We start from the raw sequence: 25,191 nt of genomic DNA, 5'->3' as shown, positions 1-25,191 counted from the left end.
CAGTGAAGGGACATCTTAATGCTACAGCATACAATGACATTCTAGACAATTCTGTGCTTCCAACTTTGTGGCAACAGTTTGGGGAAGGCCCTTTCCTGTTTCGGCATGGCAGGCCCTTTCCTGTTCCAGGGGGGTAACATATCGTCAGTATGATATGTTCCCCTACATCAGTGGTGTCAAACACATTTTGCCCCAAGGGCCACATTCGGTCTTCAATGAGGTCAGAGGGCCACATTGAACCTTTTTATGTTTCCTTACCATCAAAATTGTCAAGACATAGTCCTGCATCCACTGTATAGCTTATATTACTGTGAATATTAGCGAGCTGGACACAGTGAAGAATGTAGGGCCATTCTCATTTCTACACAGTTTCAATTTGGTTTTAGTCATTTTAAAGTATATCGAGCTAATTTTTAAAGATTATTATTACATAGAGATTTTTGTTTTTACTCAAACTACCCACGGGCCATATGTTTGACACCCCTGCTCTATATCCTTCTTGATAGCTTCCTTGTAATTAGCCAAGGAACGTTTAATGGGAGAAATTTCTCGGAGACCATATCCAGGCTTAATTAAAAGTGCTAATTTCTCAGATGTGATACTTCTAATCTCCCAGTAATTTCCTTGAGGCTTCTAGAGGTTAACACAGGGCCAGACACCGAATGTAATCAGAAAATAACCAGTCTGTACTCTGTTCGATAGCAGTCCAAGGTCATCTATCTGCAGGGGTCAAGACGTTATGCTTCGCCGGGCACTGGAGTCCACTTCACAAATGGAGCGAGGACACTTACTCAGCCTCTCAAGTATAGCCTCAGCTGTCAAAAAAAGGACAACGCTACAGCTCCCTGTTCCCTTGGCAGTATGGCTGTCTCTTTGCAGAGAGCAAGGCTCTTCGGCTCGATCTCAACTCACTGTATGCTTCTGTTAGTGCTAAACATCATCAATGCTAATGTTGACCTGTGGCGTTTCTATTCATTTCAAGTTGAGTTGGTACTTTGAAGTTGCTCGAGCTCTGCGGCTGCTAACTTGAAACAAACAGTTCAGCGGAGACAAAAATATCAATGAAGGCAAATGATCTGCTGGGATGCATGTGGAGGTGTCATAGTGAGAGAGAGAGAGATTGAGAGGGGGGGTGTTTGACTTGTCAAGTCCATGATGCAGTTCTAATCAAGTACATGGTTCTCATCATACATTGCATTGCATCTTACATTACATTCAAACCACTCTTATGGTCTGAGGTCATTTGCAATTCCTCAATGAATAAATTATGTCATAGAATGAGCTCATTGAAGTCAATTGCAAAAGGGGGTGTTTGTTTCAAATGAGATCATATTTGAGTACAGGTTGTCTGGGTGCAAAAAATACAGAGCAAAAATGGAGGATAAAGGTACCACTGTCACTTTTTAAACAAACCGGGACGTTTATCAATTCATTTTGGTTGATAATATTGACATTTCGGTCCTCGATGACTTCATCAAAAATATAGAAGCCATTAGTGCAGGTAACTGAAATAGTCTGCTCTTAAATTTGCCATTGTCCAAATTGCTGTCATTAACTGTGATTTTAATAAATGGACTCTCACCACAGGCGCAGAAACTAGCATGCACCCTGTGTCACAGCAACAATGGGAGGATGTAGTTGTGATACTAACTTCGACTGGCCAAGGTTCCCCAATGTCATTCTACAATCTATTTGAAGCTTGTCTGTCACTCATTGAAGTACACACCTCTTCCTGCTAAGGTTGTGCTCTAAAGGTTAAAAAGGCTGTCATTTAGTGCTGGCCATGTTGGGATAGATAGAGAAACTCTCTATGTGGACTAGGATTGATATCTCTTGCAATTCATTCTCAATCTTTAGATGAAAATTCGGGTTGATTTGTTGAAAAACAAATAAATTACAATAAGCGGATGGCATCAATCCAGATTAAATGTTTTAGTACTGTACTATAGCTATTGCAATACATTTTACTTCTGTTATATTGCCAACTTTGCAGTCTTACTAAGCCAAATACTATACCCGCACATAAGTCAAATATCCTATTTACATTTGTTATTAGACCTATGCTCACATACAACCCAATAGAGGCAGCCAATTGACTTAAGTCCTGTTCCATGCCTAAAGTCACATAGTGTCTAAAGTCACATACTTTTAAAAGCACATTATTCATTGTCACACTATTGTGTTGAGAGCAGTAATGGTATAAAAGAATGATAAGCTACCAGAGTAGTGTAGCAATGTTCCCAGACCTGTCTTATTTATTGATTTGCACTTGGGAGAATTGGAGGGCTGGATTCCGTCATTTCAGCTTTGCAAGAGAACGTTGAAATTACCTCTGCTGTGATTTTAAAATTGTGCTGGTTATTGGCCACATAACTGGATTACAACAAACTGGTCTCTGTTAAGACAAGGTAAAGATGTATTTTTCATAACGACATCAAGATGTCATAGGAAATAAATACTACTTTGGTTATCCTTTTAAAACCAGTATACAACCTGACCATGAAGTCTTAATACATCATTGCAGCCAGTTTTGCTCGCTAATTACATAGGTACAAAACCTATTGCTGCAAAAAGAGTAGATAACTAATTCAAGAGGACCAGTAAAACATACATTTCCAACATTAATGACCAACATCGATGTTATGATCGTCTTCTTAGATCTTCTTAGATGATTTATACACATTAAACATTCATCATGAATGCTTTGATCAAAGCCCTTTGATAATTTTTTATCACACATATCAAATCCCTTGGACAACATAATTTACATTTCAATCAGGCCACTACACCTTGGTGGAAGACAGGCATCAATTCAAATAGAAAATGTACCTCTGAGCATGGTGGGTGTGATCTTTTAAGTCAACTCAATCAACTTTACTTAAATTAAACTGGGCAGACGTGATAACATCTAATGACCTAACACCACAAAATGCCCTAGAATGCCCCAGTCATTCGCCTAAATAATGAACAAAAGTACATATTATGAAATTGTTCTTAATTGCTAACTGCTAATACATGTCTTCCATTTAGCCCCAAGAGGTTCTGAATTATTAGACTACAGATTTAGGATCTTAATTTGATCACCCTGTTGCAGGAAAACGTTCCTGCATTGCAAATGTAAAACTTGTATTGTATGAGGTTTATAAAGGCTTGTGAAGTTTGTAATTTCCACTTTGACTAGATTTTTCCTTACGGAAAACGTATCAACCCTTTTCAGTTAATGTTAGTTAATTATAATCCACATAATAATGACCATTTCCTGTTGCTGCAAGATTATATTCCTGCTGTAGCAAACTGGCTCAAATTAGGACCCTACATCTGTACCTTGTGCACGACTTCTGCTTTGACTGAGGGAATGAACCACTAAGTGGACCAGGGGACAAAGGCTCAAGATTACGTGGATGTTGTGGATTGGCAACCACAACCTCAATCCGAAGTCATAGGGTAAGGTTCAAAGTGGGATTGTGATACTGGGCCAGGGGGATTGGATGAGAAAGTGGAGCGGAAGAGGCGACTCTGTCACGGCTGTTGAAGGAGGAGGACCAAGGTGCAGCGTGGTGAGCGTACATTTTCTTTTATTGAATAAAAGATGACTCCGAACAAAACAATAAACACTACAAAACAAACCGTGAAGCTAAAGGCTATGTGCCCTAAACAAAGTCAACTTCCCACAAAGACAGGTGGAAAAAAGGGCTACCTAAGTATGGTTCTCAATCAGAGACAACGATAGACAGCTGTCTCTGATTGAGAACCCTACCCGGCCAAAACATAGAAATACAAATCATAGAACATAGAATACCCACCCCAACTCACGCCCTGACCAAACCAAAATAGAGACATAAAAAGGATCTCTAAGGTCAGGGCGTGACAGACTGAGGATTGACACGGATGTTGAAGACAGAGAGAGGCTCTCTGGATTTCGCAAACAAAAGCAGGAAGGGGTTGTCATGAATGGCCATGTTGAAAAGGGACCGAAATAAACGCTGCATAGCCGGGGGAAAGAGAAAGCCTGAATTAAAATCATGTGAGGGATGGTCACTACAAGCAAGGAGGGACATTCCAAAGAGGCTATAGCATTAACCCATTCCTGTTTGGAGAGGAAAGTTATTGTGGGGAGTGTAGACAATGGGACACATGTAAACACAGATACCTGACCAAATATCATGCGTATTTTCTCTGTTTTAGCTTAAAAACATGTTTGGGTTCACATAATGATCCTTTTCCTCTAACATCTAATTGTCTAGGATGGAATTGTTCTGAGAATGTCCCATTTGAAAAAACATTGCACTGACAATCATTCTCAAAAAGCCATGGAGATGTTGCTTGAACGTGCTGAGGATGTTTCTGGAATATCATACCTGACACCATTCCAATAATATTCAGACAGGATTAGATAATGTCATCTCACAACCAAATGGGAACGCTTTCCTTTTGTTAACTGAAAATACAATGGGTGTGTGACAACATCACCATGATCAGTCAATATTACCAATGCAGACTGTTGGTTACAGATAAAGAATCTTAAAATGACAACATGGTGAATTGGCTGGAGCGGAAGCCTCTGAGCCACTCAATAAAAGCCCTTGAAATTTAAACTCATTCCAATATGGGGAAGAGAAAACCAAACAGAAAATACAGTGGGGAAAAGTCACTGAGGCATTTAGTTGAAAGTCACTGCTTCAAGTCAACTATTCCATTCATGAAAAATGAAAAAATATCCTCCAGCCTCCTTCTGCCTTCAGTTCTCTCCAAATACCACCCATAATATGTCTGGCAGATATATATTTTTAAACAACACTGGTATTGCAAGGCAGTCTATTAGCACATGAACTTAAATACTAAGAAAAAAATAAAATACCATAGGCATTCTAGCAGTTGCATGGCGACACAATACAATGACAATGCTTTAAATCCACCAGAAGCATTGACGTACAAGGGACCCGGAAGTCAAAAGAAAGTCGTTTAGGGAGATTTCAAACAGTTGAGCTGGGAAGGCTATGGTTTCCATGAGAACCAGCATCGATATCTGTCTCCCCGTACAACTGTAAAAGTAAAAAGTAGAAGTAGAAGTATAAATCATTTCAAATGTCTTACATTAAGCAAACCAGACGGCAGCATTTTAAAGATTTTTTTTATACGGATAGCCAACACTCAGACGTGTGTTTAGCGAGTACGCCAGATCAGAGGCAGTAGGGATGACCAGATATGTTCTCTTGATAAGTGAGTGATAGCGACCATTTTCTTGTCCTGCTAAGCATTCAAAATGTAACAAGTACTTTTGGGTGCCAGGGAAAATGTATGGAGTAAAAATAACATTATTTTCTTTAGGAATGTAGTGAAGTAAAAGTAAAAGTTGTCAAAAATATTAATAGTAAAAAAATAAACGTTGTACTTTAAATTATCTGTACTTAAGTACTTTACACCACTGAATCTTATCTCTAACACATTCATTTCCAGACACAGATTAAGCCTAGACCTAGACTTTAAAAAACAAGTTCAATGGCGGTTCTCTCTTCCGAAATGTCTTCTTAGTCCAAGACTAGGCGTAATCTGTGTCAGCCTTAGTAAGTCACAGCACAAGAGTTAATTAATGGAAATAAAAAAAATTGTCAGCCATGCTCATTTAGAAAATCTGTTTTAGTGCCAATGACCCTTGCCATGCAGGAGGGCAGCCCATTTCCAAAGTGGCTCTGTGGCCTGCTGTGTATAAGAGTGATAGGAAGGGAGACAAAGAGCAGAAAGTGTATGCGTGTGTGTGTGCGTGTAAGTGAGACAGAGGACACAGGAATGGCCACCCCATTTAGAGTTTGAAATCAGGCACAGAAAACTTACACAGCACAGCACTCCATTTCAGTACACTGTTAAAAAAACGTCCTGTTGTTTTTACTGTAACTTACTGGCAGCCAGTTACCTGTAAGTTACTGTAAAAATACGTACAGTATGTTACCGTAAATTCCAAATAAACTTTGATTTAACAGTACATGCCTTCTACCCCCAAGCCATAACACTGCTAAATAGCCAGACTGCTAAATAGTCAATTAATGGTACCAAAACTATCTGCACTAACTCTTATCTTGCACTGACCCTACGCACACTCACTAGTCTATATATACACTCCACATACTCGTAAGTAAGCATTTCACAGTAAAGTCTACACAAGTTGTTTTCAGTGCATGTGACAAATAACATTTGATTTGATTTACATTACTGTAAAGTTTACATTAATGTACTGTTAAACCAGCATTTATTTGGAATTTATGGTAACATACTGTACCTTTTTTACAGTAATTTACAGGTCATTTGCTGCCAGTAAGTTACTGTAAAAACAACAAATCCTGTTGTAAAAACAACAGGATTTGTTTTTACAGTGTACTTAAAACCCCTATTGAGGTATAAAAAATGGCAATGAAGGTTCACCTCAGTTTCAATTCACACAGAGTACTCTCTTTCAGACACCCACACAATCCAAGTGAGCGTACCCCACTTCCACATCACACAGACACATGCAAACGAAACCTGGATTTATTCCTGGCCCATATATTCAAACTACTGACTGTACCAGTAAGCAGAGAATAATAATGCTAAACATGTTGGCTTATTGTGAGAGATACGACAGTATGTGTTACTTGCTTATCCTCAGGATTGTGAGAGGAAAGCCACGGCACACGTACACACACACACACACACACACACACACACACACACACACACACACACACACACACACACAACACGACACAACACACACAAACACACAGACAAACACACAGACACACAAACACACACACACACAAACATGCATAAACACATACACAAAGACAGACAAACACACACACAGACACACAAACGCACACAAACACACACACACAAAGAGCATTCTACACTATCCTTGGCTGAGCCACAACACTGTTCCAACTCTGCCCTCTTGCTGTGACAGTGGGAAGCCAAGCCAGAGGCCTGGGTTCCAACTGGGGGTTTCGCTCATCAGCACTATTACATTATCGGAGGCGGTGACCCATTAACAGAGCAGTGCTATTGATTGAGTGCCAACTCAAGGCGAAAGACACTGCTCATGCAAATACAGGAGCCACAACCTGCAGAACTGAAGAGCCTAAGGCTTTTTCCTTGATTACGGAATTTCGATGCCCCTTTATAGCCTAACCATTATTATCTGCTAATTCAAGTAAACCGACCTTACTCAGTGGAGCAATGCTAATTGTGCTGCAGCACTGATGTAATGACATAATCATTCGTTAATACATTTTACAACATATAAATCATAGTCCCCCTGTGCCCCATACAGTTGGATTCATGCAGCTTTTGAGGATATCATGCATGCATGTAAGAGGTCCCATTTGGGTTGTAAACCTCAAAACCTGCCTTTGCATTTTCCACTGTACATCGGCTATTTTGCGGGACTTTAGTATATCCCTGACCCATAATCTTTGGGCCTCAGCTTTGAATATAAGCTATTGGGTATATGGAGGTGGGTTCCTGTCCAAGTCTCCCCCTGATGAGAGAACCAGAAAAAAATCCTCCCCAAAGAAGAATTAATCTCAACACCGGGACAACAAAGTTTATCTTTGTAACATATGTTACAAATATAAACATGAATTTGTGGTAACTGAAAGATATTAATGATTGCTTGTCATTATAGACAATCGTATAGGCTGCATTAGCCCCTTTCAATCGACATCCATCGTCATCATCCGTTAAAGGAAAATTCAAGATATATGACTTTCAAAATACAGAAATACAGCCGGTAGGATGCATTTTGCATCATATGATGTAAAACAGAACATCCTTTGATGCAAAATCTATCATATCGGCTGTATTTCTGCATTATGAAAGTTATATATCTTGAAAACTTGATTGCTGACATGCAAAACATTTTGGGACTATATCAACAATGGACTAAAGAAACAAATACCAAAATATCATTTTGGGGTGGAATTTTCCTTTAAAGAAATATTTTCTGAACAGCATACTGGTATGGAGCTTCTTATATTGTTTAATGAATTTTAATGGCATTTTATCATAGGCCTACAGTCATTTACATATCCACCAGGGTCAAGAGACAGATGGTGTTAGATTGGCTATTAACTATATTTGATCAAATATATGATGAAATTATATGAAATTCATGAAGTGATTGATCAACATCCATTTTATTTCATATTTATTATCAGCCTTTTTAAAGATGATAGGTCATGCAACTAAAATGTGTTATTGGCTACAGAATGAACAATGACAGCAGATTTCAATCAAAAGGATCTGAAAATTATTATAATGCATTTTTCATTAATTTATTCCATGATATGAACCCATTTAAAACAGACGCAACATGCTAAAAAATAGACTATTAAATCATTAAGAAATAGTTTATTTTAATAATCTAGAAAACTATCCTAGACTACATAATATGCTAATAAAATACCATAGAAAACTCACCCAAAATTCCAACAAGTAGAAGTTTCAACACAGCCAAAGAATTTGTATCCATCACGTCTTGAATAAAGATCCCACACACACGATTCAGATGCATTCAATGATATCTCAGCTGAGTGATGAATGTCTGTGGCAAACCATAATTATCCAAATTCACTGAAAGCACGCGCGCGCAAGTTCTTTCATAGTTCACGAGTATGTCGTCACGCAAAATTGTCAGCCCGTGTTTGAAACTTCGAACTCCGCAACACCTCCCCAAGTCTGGCTCCTCTGATCAAACCTCCATATGAGCTTTCCTGCACATCTCGTTGTTAAAATGACTTCTGCGCTTCCTTGCGTCCTTTCAGATAGAGGGTGGGAAGGAGGGGGGGAGAAAGGAGGAGAGAGAGGAAGGGAGAGGAAGGGGACGATCTATCTCATTCCATATGCAAGAAAGCATGAAATCGACAATTTAATATGAATGATGTGATAACGATTTTATTGTATGACTCATTTACATTTTCTAATGGCTTTCTCGGCATTGTTGGGAAGGGTGGTTAAGTAAGCATTTAACTCTTAGTCCACACCTGCTGTTTACGAAGCATGTGACGAATACATTTTGATTTGATTTGAAGAAGACATTGTAAGCTTTTATAAATGCGTTATATATGATTACATTTCATTTTATGTAGGATTATTAATTCTTATGCAATGTTTTTTAATGCTTTAATATTTCTATACATGTCCATAAATGAAAGTTATAAAGTATTACCGCCTATACCTAAGGAAAAGTAGCCTAGTATAAAATAAAAACAACATTTTGCTTAGGGCCCCCAAAAGACTCTGACTGCATGTGTGGGTATGGATGTGGGTACACAGACCCACGAGCCACTGTGGCCCCTCATGATGAGTTTCGATTTTTTGTGTCCCCCACCCCCATCAAAGTGTCCCATCCCTGATCTAGGCCATCTTCTACAATATTATGCAACATTTTAACCTGTCAAATGCTATAATTCAAAGTAATGCATGCAAGATAAAATCCATAGCTTATGTTGGGAATATCAAAAAAAGACTTAAAACAATATCAAATTGTATAATGTTTAGATATTCCTTTTCATAAAGATGCAAATGCTTTATTTGACTCAAGGATTCCATCCAGGAAGAAAAGCAACCCGAGCACTATCTTGAGGATTTCCTCAAGTGGGAAATGTCTCAGTGGGAGAGTTTAATGTCTCAGTGGGAGAGTTAAACTGAGAGGAGGGCTGGAGAGAGTGGGGAATGATGTCCCTTGAGAGGGCAAGAACGACATGTATGTCAGGAGAAGTGCAGTATTATCATAAGGAGACGTATACTTGGATTACGGAGGAGGAATGGAGGGAAAAAGAGAGGGAGAGGAGGTCTAAGAGAGAGAGAGGAAGAGGGTGAGCTTGAACTTGTAAAGAATTTAGGAAAAAGGGAGATGGTTTGTTGAAGAAGAATGGTAGAAAGTGTAAGAAGAGTGAGCTGTATGCCGGATCGAAGACAGGAGGAGAAATGGAAGTGAACGAGGGCAAAGTATCGGAGGTGTTAGGTGTGGTGAAGTTCTCGGAGCCCAAGGCCTAGGATACAGATGATTCTTTGACAATAAGAGTGAAAATTCTTGGAAAAAGTGGACCCTTGTCTTTTGGCTGAACAATTTGTACTTTTAGGGTGGATGAAAACAGGGTTAGGTGCTGTGGAATCGGTGAAGGTAACCCAAAGTGGTCTTGTGATAATTGTTTCTGTTGGTCAGAGGGAACAGGCACTCTGCATCAAACGGCTGGGGACAAGAGATGTGAAACGTTTTGCTCTCAAGAAAAGGGTGCCCTTGAAAGGAATGCCTACTAGGGTAGCGGTAAATGTGAAAGTGGACCAATGAAGAGGACCAATGTGATGCTCGTTGTTTGGTGCAACCCTGCGGCACAGACAGGTTGGCGAGTGGAGAAACAAAAAAGTAATTCTCTATTCTTTTGAGTTCTGATGTTGAGTCTTTGTCCGACAAAGTGATGTTAGGATATATCAGTTATCAAGTTGTCAAGGGGCGGGAGGTAGCCTAGTGGTTAGAGCGTTGGACTAGTAACCAAAAGGTTGCAAGATTGAATCCCTGAGCTAACAAGGTAAACATCTGTCATTCTGCCCCTGAACAAGACAGTTAACCCAGTGTTCCTAGGCCGTCATTGAAAATAAGAATGTGTTCTTACCTGACTTGCCTAGTTAAATAAAGGTGAAAAGTACAAGCTTTTGTACTGAATATATTTCGTTGTTACAGGTGTCAAGCTTATAGGCATGTGGCAGCTGTGTGTAGGAGGGAGGTTCCTAGGTGTGAGAAGTGTGCAGAAGGGCATGAGACAAAGGTACAGTTTACATACACTTAGGTTGGAATCATTAAAACTCATTTTTCAACCACTCCACAAATTTCTTGTTAACAAACTATAGTTTTGGCAAGTCGGTTAGGACATCTACTTTGTGCATGACACAATAAGTATTCCAACAATTGTTTACAGACAGATTATTTCACTTATAAGTGTCACGCCCTGGCCATAGAGAGGCTTTTATTCTCTATTTTGGTTAGGCCAGGGTGTGACTAGGGTGGGCATTCTAGTTTCTTTATTTCTATATTTTCTACTTCTTTGTTTTTGGCCGAGTGTTGTTCCCAATCAGAGACAGCTGTCTATCGTTGTCTCTGATTGGGAATCATACTTAGGCAGCCTTTTTCCCACCTGTGTTTGTGGGTAGTTATTTTCTGTTTAGTCTCTGTTACCTGACAGAACTGTTCGCTTTCGTTTTGTTACTTTGTTCAAGTGTTTCTTTGATAAATAAAATCATGAACACTTTCCACGCTGCGCTTTGGTCCATTCCTTCCGACGACAGGCGTTACAATAATTCACTGTATCACAATTCCAGTGGGTCAGAAGTTTACAGACACTAAGTTGACTGTGCCTTTAAACAGCTTAAAAAATTCCAGAAAATGTCATGGCTTTAGAAGCTTCTGATAGGCTAATTGAAATAATTTGAGTCAATTGGAGGTGTACCTGTGGATGTATTTCAAGGCCTACCTTCAAAGTCAGTGCTTCTTTGCTTGACATCATGGGAAAATCAAAAGAAATCAGCCAAGACCTCAGAAAAATATTATAGACCTCCACAGGTTTGGTTCATCCTTGGGAGCAATTTCCAAACGCTTGAAGGTACCACGTTCATCTGTACAAACAATAGTACGCAAGTATAAACACCATGGGACCACGCAGCCGTCATACTGCTCAAGAAGGAGACGCGTTCTGTCTCCTAGAGATGAACGTACTTTGGTGAGAAAAGTGCAAATCAATCCCAGAACAACAGCAAGGGACCGTGTGAAGATGCTGGAGGAAACAGGTACAAAAGTATCTATATCCACAGTAAAACGAGTCCTATAACGACATAACCTGAAAGGCCACTCGGCAAGGAAGAAGCCACTGCTTCAAAACCGCCATAAAAAAGCCAGACTACGGTTTGCAACTGCACATGGGGACAAAGATCGTACTTTTTGGAGAAATGTCCTCTGGTCTGATGAAACAAAAATAGAACTGTTTGAACATAATGACCATCGTTATGTTTGGAGGAAAAAGGGGGATGCTTACAAGACGAAGAACACCATCCCAACCGTGAAGCACAGGGGTGACAGCATCATGTTGTGGGAGTGCTTTGCTGCAGGAGGGACTGGTGCACTTCACAAAATAGATGGCATCATGAAGAGGGAAATTATGTGGATATATGTTAAGAGAATTATGTTCTCAATGTTCATAAACTGAACCTCAATTAAACTGCTCAGTCTGCAACCCAGAATTTGTAAGATTCTAGTTGAATGAAACAGACAGTCCCAGCCTACAATAGCCAGAATGTTTATTTACGAGAGCTCTAAAAATCATACAATGCACATAGCCTTTTATACCTCACATTTGGTCATATAAATGCCCCTCCTCCTCCTCTCTAACCTTGTCAATGCTGTTTACAAGTTTTCTCCAACACATACATTGCTTATCATATCCTGCAACATGTTACACAATCTTCTGCAAGCCTAACGGTTTCTCCCCTCCCTGAGTGGGGAGACCTCCTTCCCTGTTATCAGTTTTACAGTGGTCACAAGTTGTCTGCCACAGTTCATTGTCTGCTAACAGTTCCTCTTTTCCTATGCACATACATTCAAGAATACTAGTCTTATGATTCAAACACATTTCACTCCATTATAAAGTGACAGGGTGGAAAGCTGTTAGTTATGGCCTTAACATTAATTTGAACGTATTAATAATTTAGTCATTATCTTACCATTACCTTAAACATATGAATCTCCATAACAATCTACCCTTTGACTAAATATTATACACACACACAATTACACATCTATTTTTATTAAAATTTTCAATGTCACTCAAAATCAACCACACAAAACCAATATATGTATTTACATCTCATCCTCATTAATGACTGCCTTAGGCCTACATCCAATCATGACTCTTCCCGTCAAGATTTTCATCATAATCTTCATCAAAAAACAGTCTAAACATTAAAAATGGTCTCATCCAACATGGGCTCCTCGTAAGTGAAGGAACCAGAATCATCTACTAGGTTTGGAGGCATGTATTCATCATCCCACTGGCCAGAGCTCGGAATCGGTCCGTATCTCACCATCTGTTGCGTCATCGACCTCTCCAGAGTCCTGGAAATGAGACCTCTCACACAGGGAATCAAACAGCACCCACATAACACCAACACAGTCATACAGGTGAAAGTTGCCCATAACACAGTGATTATGACATTTTTCCATACTGTCAAACCAATTTGTTTGTGAATTATCCAGATGCTGTTAGTTATGGCCTTAACATTAATTTGAACGTATTCATCTTTTAGTTAAACCTCATCGAAGAAGAAGAAACGTCTCAATGCAGACAAATGAAATAGGAACTGAAAAGGCAAAATACTTGTTTCCCAGGGAAAGTATAACAGGGCTGTACCATTGGCGCGCGGGCCAAATTGAACGTCACAACAACACTTTTTGCTCTAAACTACTCCCTAAAGAAAATATTAGATTTTTGTCAGTAAAAATAAAATTTAACATGAAGTTCCGAGCAAAAATGATTGATGTTGGTTGCCTTAACCATTTCACACGTAAGTCTAACGTTAATACTGTAATGTTGCTCTTGTGTAGCTAGCTAGTATTAAGCATTCATTGCTAGCTAGCTAATAACGTTAGCAGCTAGACTAACAATTTGAGCAAAGTCCTTCTCTAGGCTTCACATAAAGTTGAATAATTATACCAACTACTGTTACATGCTAGCAAGCGTGTTTCACTTGCAAGAGAAAATATATGGTTGGTGCGGATGCCGTCTGCAAAGAAGTTGGCTGTTTACTAAACTAGCCCAAAGACACTGATACAAAGATTTGTATAACTAACGTTAAACTTCATCTTTCTATCTGTGACTGATAGAACACAATTTGCCAAAGAGGATATACCATGACCAAACTTCTGACTCGGTTTTGGTTATATGGGATACAGCCTTTGTCAGAATGGACTTTTCGTGAAATACTTTCGCAGTAGGTTAGGTGAATTAACGTAGCAGGTAAGGGTAATTGTGTTCAGGTTAGGGAAAGGGTTAGTTAAATGCAGCAACAAAAAAATCCTTTGCTCAACGAGACGATATTTGGAAGATGACCTCGCGACTTGAGAGATTGCATGTTTATCAATTGAACCCTGAACCGACCAAGAGGTAAACAGGCAACTTCTATGTTAAGGTCCAGACATGGTTAGAGATGGACAGAACCTCTCGTGAATTTTCTCTTGCGAGTCGAACATGCAACACTTCGTAGTATTTTACCTTTAATTTCTCCCCATCAGGTGTGGTGAATACCATCTCTAAACTAACGAAGATATGCATCCTGCGACTTACTCCAAACAACCTATATTTTGTACTGTCTGGTAAGGTAGCCAGCGGAGGAGTCGGCATGTGGTGTGAATTATCTCAGGTACATGCCCATTCAATACAATATGTCTATTTCTACCAATGAGTTGTACTTCGATAGCTCACACAATTATGTTTTTAATACTCTCAATTGTTACATGTAGGCCTATGGATTATGAATTGGACACTGTTGCCCATTATTTTAAATTTGGCATGTGAAGGGAGCAGAACAGAAACTCCAGGGAGAGGCCAGTCTGTCTGTTTCCATTATATGGAAATAACCTCTTATCCGAAAGTGAAATACTTAGTCTCGTCTCTAACATGTAGGCTCGCCATTCCGGAACAGTCCCACTCCAATCAAATCAAATTGTATTTGTCACATACTCCGAATACAACCTTATTGTGAAATGCTTACTTACAAGCCCTTAACCAACAATACCGTTTTAAGAAAAATAAAGTTAAAGTATTTAGTAAATAAGCTAAAGTTAAAAAAATACAAGAGTAACAATAAAATAACAAGGCTATATACCAATGGTACCGGTACCAAGTCAATGTGTACAGGTTGGTACAGGTTGGAGTAATGACCATGCATAGATGATAAACAGCGAGTAGCAGCAACGTAAAAAAGGGGCAGAGGTTCAATTAATGCAATTAATGATTAGCTGTTCAGCAGTCTTATGGCTTGGGGGTAGAAGCTGTTAAGAAGCCTTTTGGACCTAGACTTGGTGCTCCGGTATCGCTTCCTGTGTGGTAGCAGAGAGAACAGTCTATGACTAGGGTGGCTGGAGTCTTTTTTTAGGGCCTTCCTCTGACACCGCCTGGCATAGAGGTCCTGGATGGTAGGAAGCTTGGCCCCAGTGATGTACTGGGCCGTACGCACTACCCATTCTAGCGCCTTGCGGTCAGAGGTCGAGCAGTTGCCATACCAGGTTGCGATGCAACCAGTCAGGATGCTCTCCATGGTTGCAGCTGTAGAACTTTTTGACGATCTCAGGACCCATGCCAAATCTTTTCAGTCTCCTGGATGCTGGTCTTCTAGGCAGAGTTCCTCTGTCCAGTGTCTGTTCTTTTGCCCATCTTAATCTTTTCTTTTTATTGGTCAGTCTGAGATATGGCTTTTTCTTTGCAACTCTGCCTAGAATGCCAGCATCCCAGAGTCGCCTCTTCACTGTTGACTTTGAGACTGGTGTTTTGCAGGTACAATTTAATGAAGCTGCCAGTTGAGGACTTGTGAGGCGTATGTTTTTCAAACTAGACACATTAGTGTACTTGTCCTCTTGCTTAGTTGTGCACCGGGGCCTCCCACTCATCTTTCTATTCTGGTTAGGGCCAATTTGCACTGTTCTGTGAAGGGAGTAGTACACAGCGTTGTACGAGATCTTCAGTTTCTTGGCAATTTCTTCCATGGAATAGCCATCATTTCTTAGAACAAGAATAGACTGACGAATTTCAGAAGACATTTCTTTGTTTCTGGCCATTTTGAGCCTGTAATCGAACCCACAAATGCTGATGCTCCAGATACTCAACTAGTCTAAAGAAGGACAGTTGTATTGCGTCTTTAATCAGAACAACAGTTTTCAGCTGTGCTAACATAATTGCAAAAGGGTTTTCTAATGATCAATTAGCCTTTTAAAATGATAAACTTGGATTAGCTAACACAATGTGCCATTGGAACACAGGAGTGATGGTTGCTGATAATGGGCCTCTGCAAGCCTATGTAGATATTCCATAAAACATCTGCCATTTCCAGCTACAATAGTCATTTACAACATTAACAATGTCTACACTGTATTTCTGATCAAATTGATGTCATTTTAAAGGACCAAAAATGTGCTTTTCTTTCAAAAACAAGGACATTTCTAAGTGACCCCAAACTTTTGAACAGTAGTGTATATAAACGGTAGATTATCGTACACGCCACAAGAAGGTCTGATTTCATTATTACTGAAACAGGACCCAAGTGGTATATATAAAGATCCAGTCCATTAAAAAAATTGGAGGCCTCTTACACTTCAGTGTTGTGATGCAAAAATTCTAGCTAAATGCTTGGCGCATAGAATTACAAATGCATTGTCAGATATTATTCATCCGAATCAGACACGTATGATACATTGGAGGTAATATAAGACAAGTACTGTAAACAATAGAATATTATGAAATATCGGGGAAATCTGGCCTGGTTTTCATAGCTGATTTTGAAAAGGCTTTTGATAAAGTACGACAGGAGTTTATATATAAATGCCTGGAATATTTCAATTGTGTAGAATCTCTTATAAAATGGGTTAAAGGTGTAAAATAGTGATAACATAGTGATAAAATAGTGTAAAATAGTAAATAATGGCTACTTCTCAGAAAATGTTTAACTGTCAAGAGGAGTAAAACGAGGTTGTTCACTATCGGCATATCTATTTATTATTGCCATTGAAATGTTAGCTGTTAAAATTAGATCCAGCAATATTAAGGGATTTGAAATCCATGGCTTAAAAACAAAGGTGTCATTGTACGCTGATGATTCATGGTTTCTTTTAAAACCACAATTAGAATCCCTCCACAGCCTCAGAGGATCTATGATCTACTTTTTCTAACCTCTCTGGATTAAAGCCAAATTATGATGTGTACTATATTACGTATTGGATCACAAAAAAATGCAACTTTTACATTACCGTGTAGTTTACCAATAAAATGATCTGATGGGGATGTGCATATACTCGGTATACATATCCCGAAAGAAAGAAATTATCTCACTCTAATACATTGTAATAGAAAGTTAGCAAAAAATAGATATCTGTTTATTTGTGGAAAAATCACCCTGATCAACTCTTTAGTCATATCACAGTTTACCTATTTGCTTATGGTTTTGCCTACACCTAGTGAAATTATTTTTAAATAATATGAACCAAAAATATTCAATTTTATTTGGAATGGCAAGCCAGACAAAATTAAAATGGCCTATTTATATAACAAATATTAATTCGGAGGGCAGAAATGATTAAATATTAAAGCATTAGACCTCTCACTAAAGGCATCGGTCATACAAAAGTTATACTTAAATCCGAAATGGTTCTCTAGTAAATTACTAAGAATCTCAACCCATGTTCAAGAATGGCCTTTTTTCCTTTATTCAGATTACAACTGCTCACTTTCGGTTATTTGAAAACGAAATCATCTCCAAAATATTGTTATTTTTTAAACAACCCTTAGAAAGTTGGTTGCAATTTCATTTTAATCTACCTGAAAAGACAGAACAAATAATACAACAAATATTGTGGTTAAACTCAAATATACAAATTGATTAAAACAATTTTTTTTTTCAATATAATGTTTAAAAAAGGTATTATCTTTGTAAATTATATCATAAATAGGACTGGTGGAGTTATGTCACACATGCAGCTAACACAGATATATGGAAATGTCTGCTCTACCCAAAATTACAACCAACTAATTACAGCATTAGCAGAAAAAGTAAGGAACTTGTCTGTCAGCCCTGCATTAAAGACCAAAAATTGTTAAAGAAAATTGTGATAAATAAAATCATTTCAGGTCCAAATTTTTTACAGCTGTGCCATATAAATTGCAAAATAGTTGGAAGAGATTTCCGATGTACCGATTCCATGGCACATGGTTTATGAATTGACACGCAAAACGACGCCGGACTCAAAACGTCGAATTTTTTACATTTAATTATTATACAAAAATCTTGCAACCAATAGAATGTTATATTTATGGGGGATACAATCTTCCCAGCTCTGCAGATTTTGCTGCGAGGAGACAGAGTCATTAGATCATTTATTTTGATACTGTCCATTTGTAGCTCGTTTTTGGTCACAGGTCCAGGAATGGCTGAAGAATTGCAACATTTACCTAGAACTAACGCTGCAGATAGCAATACTGGGTGATTTGAAAAGTCATAGTCAATCGATCAATAATAAACATTTTTTCTAAAATAATTATTATATCTTTAATTTACAATCTGTAGAAGCTATGAGAATAGAAAGGTTCAGTACTTTGTGAAGCATCACAGCACAGTTGAAAAATATATGGCAAATAGAAATCCAAAATGGATGGTGTTAAGAGATAGATGGGAGGGGTTGAATGGCGCTGAAGGGTGGGACTAATAACAACAAGATGACAAATGTAAAACATACGGGGTCTGTAAAATGTATATAGGTTCAGAAATTTTTGAAAAAGCACAGTTACAAATAGAAATCAACCTGAATGGACATCAGAAGTAGAGGAAAGCCAGGACTAAAAACAAACAAAGTATAACGATTGTAAAATAGATTGTGTCTGTAAGATGTGTGTAGTATATAGAAACTAAAGGTAGAAGCCTAAGTGTTATTGTTTATTAGTTAACTCCAATTGGGGGAGGGGTGGTAGGTTTTGCGGGGAATAACAAAGGTATATTAAAAAAATAAAGTGTGTAAGGTCAGTCATCCCGGAAAATTTCAAGAACTTTGAACGTTTCTTCAAGTGCAGTCGCAAAATCCATCAAGCGCGGTGATGAAACTGGCTCTCATGTGGACCGCCACAGGAAAGGAAGACCCAGAGTTACCTCTGCCGCAGAGGATAAGTACATTAGGGTTACCAGCCTCAGAAATTGCAGCTCAAATAAATGCTTAACTGAGTTCAAGTAACAGACACATCTCAACATCAGCTGTTCAGAGGAGACTGCATGAATCAGGCCTTCATGGTCGAATTGCTGCAAAGAAACCACTACTGAAGGACACCAATAATAAGAAGAGACTAGGTGGAAGACATGAGCAATGAACATTAGACCGGTGGAAATCTGTCCTTTGCTCTGATGAGTCCAAATTTGAGATTTTTGTTGTAAGACGCAGAGTAGGTAAACAGATCTCCCCCTGTGTGGTTCCACCGTGAAGCATTGAAGAGGAAGTGTGGGGGTGCTTTGCTGGTGACACTGTGATTTATTTAGAATTCAAGGCACACTTAACCAGCATGGCTACCACAGCATTCTGCAGCGATACGCCATCCTATTAGGTTTGCGCTTAGTGGAACTATTATTGGTTTTTCAACAGGACCCCGACCCAAAACACACCTCCAGCCTGTGTAAGGGCCATTTGACCAAGAAGGAGAGTGCTGGTGCTGCATCAGATGACCTGGCCTCCACAATCACCTGACCTCAACCCAATTGAAATGGTTTGGGATGAGTTGGACCGCAGAGTGAAGGAAAAGCAGCCAAAAGGTGCTCAGCACATGTGGGAACTCCTTCAAGCCTGTTGGGAAAGCATTCCTCATGAAGGAGGTTGAGAGAATGCCAAGAGTGTGCAAACCTGTCATCAAGGCAAAAGGTGGCTACTTTGAAGAATCTAAAATATAATTAGATTTATTAAAACACTTTTTTGGTTACTACATGATTCCATAGGTGTTATTTAATAGTTTTGATGTCTTCACTATTATTATACAATGTAGAAAATAATACAACTAAAGAAAAACCCTTGATAGGTGTGTCCAAACTTTTGACTGGTACTGTCTGTCAGGGACAGGTTATTTTTGTCCAGGTGGGAAAGGACAGTGTGGATTGCAATAGAGATTGCGTCATCTGTGGATCTGTTGGGGCAGTATGCGAATTGGAGTGGGTCTAGTGTATCTGGGATGATGGTATTGATGTGAGCCATGACCAGCCTTTCAAAGCACTTCATGGTTACAGACGTGAGTGCTACAGGTCGGTAGTCATTTAGGCAGGTTACCTTGGCGTTTTGGGGCACAGGGACTATGGTGGTCTGCTTGAAAGATGTAGGTGTAACAGACTGGGTCAGGGACAGGTTGAAAATGTCAGTGAAGACACCTGCCAGTTGGTCAGCGTATGCTCTGAATACACGTCCTGTTAATTCGTCTGTCTCTGCGGCCTTGTGAATGTTTACTTGATTTAAGGTCTTACTCACATCGGCTACGGAGAGCGTGATCACACAGTCGTCCGGAACGGGTGTTGCTCCCATGCATGCCTCAATGTCCCTTGCCACTAGGAGCGCCGCCACTGGATGAGCATTTTCTTGTTTGCTAATGAACTTACACAGCTCGTTGAGTGCAGTCTTAGTGCCAGCATCGGTTTGTGGTGGTAAATACACAGCTCTGAAAAATATAGATGGAAACTCTTATCATGAGGCGAGCAAAACCTTGAGAGTTCCTTAATATTAGATTTTGCGCACCAGCTGTTATTGACAAACAGACAACCACCCCTTGTCTTATCGGAGGCAGCTGTTCTGTCTTGCCGATGCACAGAAAACCCAGCCAACTGTATATTATACATGTCATTCATATCAAATCAAATTGTATTGGTCACATGTGTTTAGCAGATGTTATTGCGGGTGTAGCGAAATGCTTGTGTTTCTATCTCCGACAGTGCAATAATATCTAACAAGTAATATCTAGCAATTTCCCAACATATACCCAATACACACAAATCTAAATAAGGAATGGGATTAAGAATATATGCATATGTGGATGAGCAATGTCAGAGTGGCACAGACTAAGATACAGTAGAATAGTATAGAATACGGTATAAACATATAAGATGAGTAATGCAAGATATGTAAACATTAAAGTGACTAGTGTTCCATTTATTAAAGTGGCCAGTGATTTCAAGTATATGTATATAGGCAGCAGCCTCTATGTGCTTGTGGTGGCTATTTAACAGTCTGATGGCCTTGAGATAGAAGCTGTTTTTTAGTCCAAGGTTTCTCAGTCCAAGCTTTGATGCGCCTGTACTGACCTCGCCTTCTGGATGATAGCGGGGTGAACAGGCAGTGGCTCGGGTGGTTATTGTCCTTGATGATCTTTTTGGCCTTCCTGCGACAGCGGCCGCTGTAGGTGTCCTGGAGAGCAGGTAGTTTGCCCACGGTGATGCGTTGGCCAGACCGCACCACCCTCTGGAGAGCCCTTCGGTTGTGAGCGGTGCAGTTGCCGTACCAAGCGGTGATACAGCCCGACAGGATGCTCTCAATTGTGCATCTGTAAAAGTTTGTGAGGGGTTTAGGTGCCTCGACTCGGTGAAACATAAGATATTACAGTTTTTAATATCCCATTGGTAGGATAGTCTTGAACAGAGCTCATCCAGTTTATTCTCCAATCATTACAAGTCAGAATGTTGAAATGGTGATAACTTAATTTTAACTCACTTGACCGGTTGTCTGCCGATTTTGTCCTTATGTTGGAGGTAATCTGGGACAAAATAACCACAGGGAAACATTATCAACCTGCTGGTCTGTATATCGGTTTATCGCACGCGACAAACACTTGCACAATATGGCTGAGCGTAACCAAACCACAGACCGAACATTGTCCCACGCAATTAAGTTGGCAAATTTCACAACCACCTCCAGCTGATTGCGAGGAAACGTGCTTTGGTCAACTACGTTCGATTACATTCGGCTATTGTTTACATATTGTGCATGATGTGCAATGTGTCAGAAGATTGCAAATTCAAACCACAGAACCTACTGGCGACGCAAAAAGTTGGGTAAACACTTTCCTGTGGATACCCCATCTCCACCTCCTAACAGCAAAACTAACAGCATGGACAACCTGTAAAGTAAATATAATTTTATTCAACATTCTGGCTTGTAAGAGACTCTTGTGTTCACTGGTGTCTGCTCTATACTTATCCAACAAGCCATTCTCTATTTGTGTTGTATTTGACCAGGCCAACTTCTTTGATGAGTATCAGCTGGAAGGTGTGGCGCCCGACGCTAATGAGATCTGCCTAGAGGTGACCCCCGAGAACCTTTCCAGGGCTCTGAGAACCTCTCAGAATGCCAAGTGTGTGAAGATCAAACTGACCAAGAAGCACTGTCCTTGTCTCACTTTCGTTGCAGAACTGGTAAGAGCTACAGCAATTATATCCAATGTGTCTGCTTCAAGGGAAAACTGTCAACACTCACTGGGCTGTGTTGAATATGATGTGTAATTCTGTTGACTATATTGTCCATGTTTGTAAGTGACTACTTTGACATGTCAAGCGGTCAGTCAGTATGTAACACTTTTCTAACAAACAGGTTTATGTTTAACACCTACAAATTAAACTATGTCTTAACCCCCCTAAAAGCAAGACCTTCGTGGTGTTAGGTTCTAATTCTCAGAGTAAAACACTCAACGGACATTATGAAAGCTGAACCAAGTTTATTCTTCCCAGAGGATCAATACAGCTGTATTAGACAAAAACATTTTCACACAAGCACTGATATTTAACCGTTTAACCTCCTACTCATCTGTACAAACATCGTTCTTTACTGCTAGGCAGGACACTAGTTATACGGCCATAAAGTTTTATTTCTCCCTTAAGGTGACCTGACCTGACCTCAACCCCTTTCCATCACTAATCCATGGCTCTCTCCACTTATCAATGCCTGCCACATGTAATCGCTTCCCTGCACTCAACACATTCAAAGCTTAATTGCACACACTATATACCTTCCTCCTATAACCATTAACTTCTGGTGTAGACCCTCTAAACCTCAGCACTCCATCAGTGACATGAATATGTTTATTTTCATATTCTCAGAACCCAACAGTGGCAAAGAAAATTTCTCCAGGTAGTAAATAACTTTGAGAGGAACCAAACTTCATAGACGCAGCTCATCCTCCTAGCTGGCTGGCTAGAAGTTTGGATACGTCAGAAGTTCAGTAATTTTATCTTTCCCTGCCTCTTCTTCCTTGTTAGCCAACACTTTCCAGCGTCAGTCGTGTTGTCACCCATGACATCCCGGTGGACGTGATACCCAGAAGGCTTTGGCACGACTTCAAAGAGCCCAGAATGCCAGACTTTGACGTGAGTACCAGAGCCACTCTAGCCTGGATCCCAGTCTCGTTCTGCCGAAGCCGACTCTAAAGCAGAGCCAGACTGGTATCCAAGTCCTCTAAAGTAATGCCAGTTTAACACGTCAGGTGTACTGTTATTTAATTTGTTGTAATGATAACTATATCTAAATGCTTTGCAGGTGAGCATATATTTGCCTCCACTGAAAACTATGAAAAATGTTGTGGATCGAATGAAGAATCTCTCTAACTTTCTGGTAAGAGACCGTTTACTATGAGCTCAGATAATTTTACACATGCCCCCAACATACTATGATATATTTGTTATAATATCTTCGGTGTAGGTTTAATATTTTAAAAAATAAAGTAAAACATTGGAAGTCACCGGTATGTCACAATGTCCTTTAAAGTAATATAAAATAGAGCTGTTTGTAGATTGGATTATTAGCTTTCAATACAAAGTCACGTTGCCCTCTGTCCTAGGTGATGGAGGCCAACCTGAATGGAGAGATGAACCTGAAGATTGAAACTGACCTGGTGTCTGTCACCACCCACTTCAAAGACCTGGGTAATCCTCCCTGGGGTAGGTGCATCCCCTTTACTTGTGTCGTGTTCATTAAGGCACACCGTAGCAAAACCTTTTTGAAAAACCTCATGTTAGCCATGGCAACAAACTGGAGCCTGTCTCAGGGCTTTTACTAATTTCAGTCTCGTCTCTCTTGGCCCCCCTCAGGTGACGATGGTTCCCAGGGGCGCAGTCAGAGCAGGGACCCTGAGGTCATGGCCCACACCCGCGTGGACATACGCAAGCTGCAACAGTTCCTCATGGGCCAGCAGGTCAACCCCAGCAAGGCCATGTGCAGTGAGTCAACTCTCAACGACTTTTTACTAATATTAACCATATTGACCAATCAATCAGCTCCTCTAATTTCAACGTCACCAACCCTGGTCCCAAAGACCCACAAGGTGATGCAGGCTTTTGTTCCAGCCCTAAAGTAACGATTTGCCGCACAAAACCTGCACGCAATGTATCTCTTTAGGACCAGGGTCGGTGAAGATTGGATTATACCATCTGATGACAGACAGAAAGCCTTGACTGTACCAGTGAGTTACGGTTACATCATCTTCTGTGATGCTTTATCAGATTCATCACTATATTATGAGTAATGATGTGGACATGAATTGAATTGTGTGAGAGAGGGGAAAAAATTGTTAGACTGTCATAAGAAAGATCCACTGTAAACTCCATGATTGCAGATCACTGATGAGCATTCTATTCCCACCAGATATTGTCCACAAGAGGATCATTCATTTGATTCTGCTGCACGAAGACGTGTCTCTGCAATACTTCATCCCAGCGGTGGCCTAGCAAGACAAACGTTGTCTAACACAAAAGTCAGCTGAGAAGGTTTGTTTTCTTCAGGATCAAATTGACCATCCCTCCTACTGGAGGGCTAGTGTGTAGGCATGCTTTTGATTCAACCCCATCGTAACACACCTTGTTCAGCTAATCTAGGTGCTAATGAGCAGTAGAATCAGGTGTGCTAGCTAAGGGCTGGAGAGAAAGCTTGCAGGAGGGTAGCTCTCCAGGAGGGATGGGCGATCCTAGACTACACATTCCATTCATTTGAGAAGTTGTGGTTGATTAAGATTACATGAAAACGTGTGAAAAGCTTGTAAATCAACACTGCCGTCATGCACTTCCAAAAGTATAACTTATTCTCAGTGGAAGCTCGAATTTCATCTTTAAAATGTAAAAAGTGTACTCTTAGACCTCGAACAAAGTTTGTGTATTATAGTTTATTTGATTTAATACGCTTACAAATCTCAAGGCCTTAAATGTATTGTCTATGTATGTTGCTACTGTATTGTTGTACATAGTTTCATAATTCCACTCAAGATGTAGCTACATGCTCAGCCTTCATGCATTGTATGTACTGTTGATAAAAACATATTTTTTTTAATTGTTAGAACACTTGTGTTATTTGTAGTGAAAAATGTGTTCAAGTCTTTGCATATAGTAATATAGAGGCAGATTGAAGGA

The 25,191-nt window shown here is 39.7% G+C and overlaps 2 protein-coding genes across 2 annotated transcripts in view; one reads left to right on the top strand and one right to left on the bottom strand.

Moving 5' to 3' along the window:
* The window catches only part of LOC111953754 (receptor activity-modifying protein 3-like), a 36,361-nt gene extending 27,579 nt beyond the window's left edge, over positions 1-8,782 (bottom strand). The window contains exon 1 of the mRNA XM_023973224.2: positions 8,452-8,782. Coding sequence (XP_023828992.1) covers positions 8,452-8,545 — 94 coding nt within the window. The 5' untranslated portion in view covers positions 8,546-8,782. The remainder of the gene's footprint in view (positions 1-8,451) is intronic.
* A 4,628-nt stretch (positions 8,783-13,410) lies between these two features.
* Positions 13,411-24,978, top strand: hus1 (HUS1 checkpoint clamp component). Its single transcript, XM_023973384.2, has 8 exons — positions 13,411-13,584; positions 14,312-14,439; positions 22,036-22,212; positions 23,053-23,160; positions 23,330-23,404; positions 23,631-23,730; positions 23,881-24,009; positions 24,434-24,978. Exons 1-8 carry the CDS (start codon positions 13,533-13,535, stop codon positions 24,514-24,516), a joined length of 852 nt encoding a protein of 283 aa, XP_023829152.1. The 5' UTR covers positions 13,411-13,532; the 3' UTR covers positions 24,517-24,978.
* The last annotated feature ends 213 nt before the right edge of the window (positions 24,979-25,191 follow it).

Source organism: Salvelinus sp. IW2-2015, linkage group LG27 (assembly GCF_002910315.2).
Source record: "Salvelinus sp. IW2-2015 linkage group LG27, ASM291031v2, whole genome shotgun sequence".
Lineage (NCBI taxonomy): Eukaryota > Metazoa > Chordata > Actinopteri > Salmoniformes > Salmonidae > Salvelinus > Salvelinus sp. IW2-2015.
This window is presented reverse-complemented; position numbering and strand designations above follow the sequence as displayed.